Genomic DNA, 1,816 nt, shown 5'->3' with positions numbered 1-1,816 from the left:
AATATATACATATATACAAGTGTGTATGTCTACGTATATGTAAATACATATATATATATATACAAATATATATATATATATGGCAATATGTGTGTGTTTGTGTATACCCACAAGAATCAGAGATTCCAGGTGAGACAATGCAAGGCATGCCTTCTCCATTCTAATCACCACTTAATAAGGTCCTTCATTACCCAGTCACAGAATGGATCTTCATCCACAGAATGTCACAAAAGGACCTCATTCTTATTTGCACAAAGGAATTTTTTCCTTTCTAAGTTCCTTCTAAATGCATTTTTCACCTCCTTGTTCCTCAGGCTATAGATAAGTGGATTCAACATGGGGGTCAGTGCTGTATAGAATACAGACAATATCTTGTTGAGGTCCAGGGAGAAGTTTGCACTAGGCCTCACATAGATGAAGAAGAGGGTCCCATACATAATGCTGACAGTAGTCAGGTGTGAAGAGCAGGTGGAGAAGGCCTTGGACCTCCCACTAGCAGAGCGGATCCTCAGAATGGCCATGAAGATGTAGATGTAGGAAATAAGAATGGTCAGACCACTGAAGACTCCCACAGCTCCAGCTATGATGGAAAGGATCAACTTAATAATGTGAGTGTCAGCACATGCAAGAGAGAGCAAGGGTGAGACATCGCAGAAGAAATGATTGATGACATTCTGGTCACAGAAGGGTAAGTGGAAAATTAGGATTGTGTGTGTCATACAGCTTAGAAGACCCATGGCATAAGGCCCAATCACAAGCTGTACACAGACACTCTGGGACATGACAAGTGTATAGAGTAACGGGTTGCAGATTGCCACATAACGATCATATGCCATTGCGGTTAAAAGGAAACTTTCACTGACCAAAAAGAGTCCAAAGAACCACATCTGGGCTGCACAGCCCAGAAAAGAGATGGTTTTCTTCTCCACAAAGAAGTCAGCCAACATCTTTGGGGCAATAGTAGAAGAAGAACAGAAATCCACAAAGGACAAGTGACTGAGAAAAAAGTACATGGGGGTGTGAAGTTGGGAGTCTTTCCAAATTAGAATGATCATGCCCAGGTTCCCAAAGACAGTGATGAGATAGACAAACATAAACATGAGAAAGAGGAGAACCTGTTGCTGGAGATACTCTGTAAATCCCACAAAAAGAAATTCAGTCACCATGGTTTGATTCCTAGCTTCCATTATCAGCTACAATCTGATAAAAGAAAGAGAAAGACTGTTTTTGTTGTGAAATTTTCTAGAATGTTCTATTTCCTCCGTTAGAATCTTAGAACTCATAGCTTCCTGCAAATAATATCTGTTAGTGCTTTCTCCCTCATGAAATCATCTTTATAAAGAATTTTTTTCCTGTTTTTGATGGGGGACAGTAAGAGAGAGAAGTAATACTGTTGATGCCCAAAAAAAATAAGAAAAGAAAAAAGAGGAACAATAATGAACTATTTTTAAAATGCATGGGGCAGTATGGAAGGAAATTCAGGTGGAAGCACAGATGAACTCGACAGTTATGAAATAATAATTTGGTTTTTTTTACCATAAGGTGTATGTGCGTTAAGAAAACAGGATGGCAGAGAGATTCACAGTTTCATAAATAACCTCCTTTTTATCTCTACCTTTGTATGTATACAATGCTCATTTTTGCATCAGGATGATAATTTTTTAAATAGCTTAAGACAATAAAAGAAATTTCCTTGCAATATACAATATTCCTTCCTTATTTTTTAGTGGTCATTTGTAGCCTATGTGGAAAAGCAGCCTTCTGTCAGTGTAACTACCTCTCTTTCCTTATTCATTTTTGACCCATGGTGCAGGCC

General features: G+C 38.4%; 1 protein-coding gene across 1 annotated transcript; it reads right to left on the bottom strand.

The window, feature by feature from the left end:
• Window positions 1-224: 224 nt before the first annotated feature.
• LOC118855173 (olfactory receptor 5G3-like) lies at window positions 225-1,187 on the bottom strand. Its single transcript, XM_036765264.1, has one exon. It carries the CDS (start codon window positions 1,185-1,187, stop codon window positions 225-227), a length of 963 nt encoding a protein of 320 aa, XP_036621159.1.
• Between the last annotated feature and the right edge of the window lie 629 nt (window positions 1,188-1,816).

The sequence above is a fragment of the Trichosurus vulpecula genome, chromosome 6, assembly GCF_011100635.1.
Source record: "Trichosurus vulpecula isolate mTriVul1 chromosome 6, mTriVul1.pri, whole genome shotgun sequence".
Taxonomy (NCBI): Eukaryota; Metazoa; Chordata; class Mammalia; order Diprotodontia; family Phalangeridae; genus Trichosurus; species Trichosurus vulpecula.
This window is presented reverse-complemented; position numbering and strand designations above follow the sequence as displayed.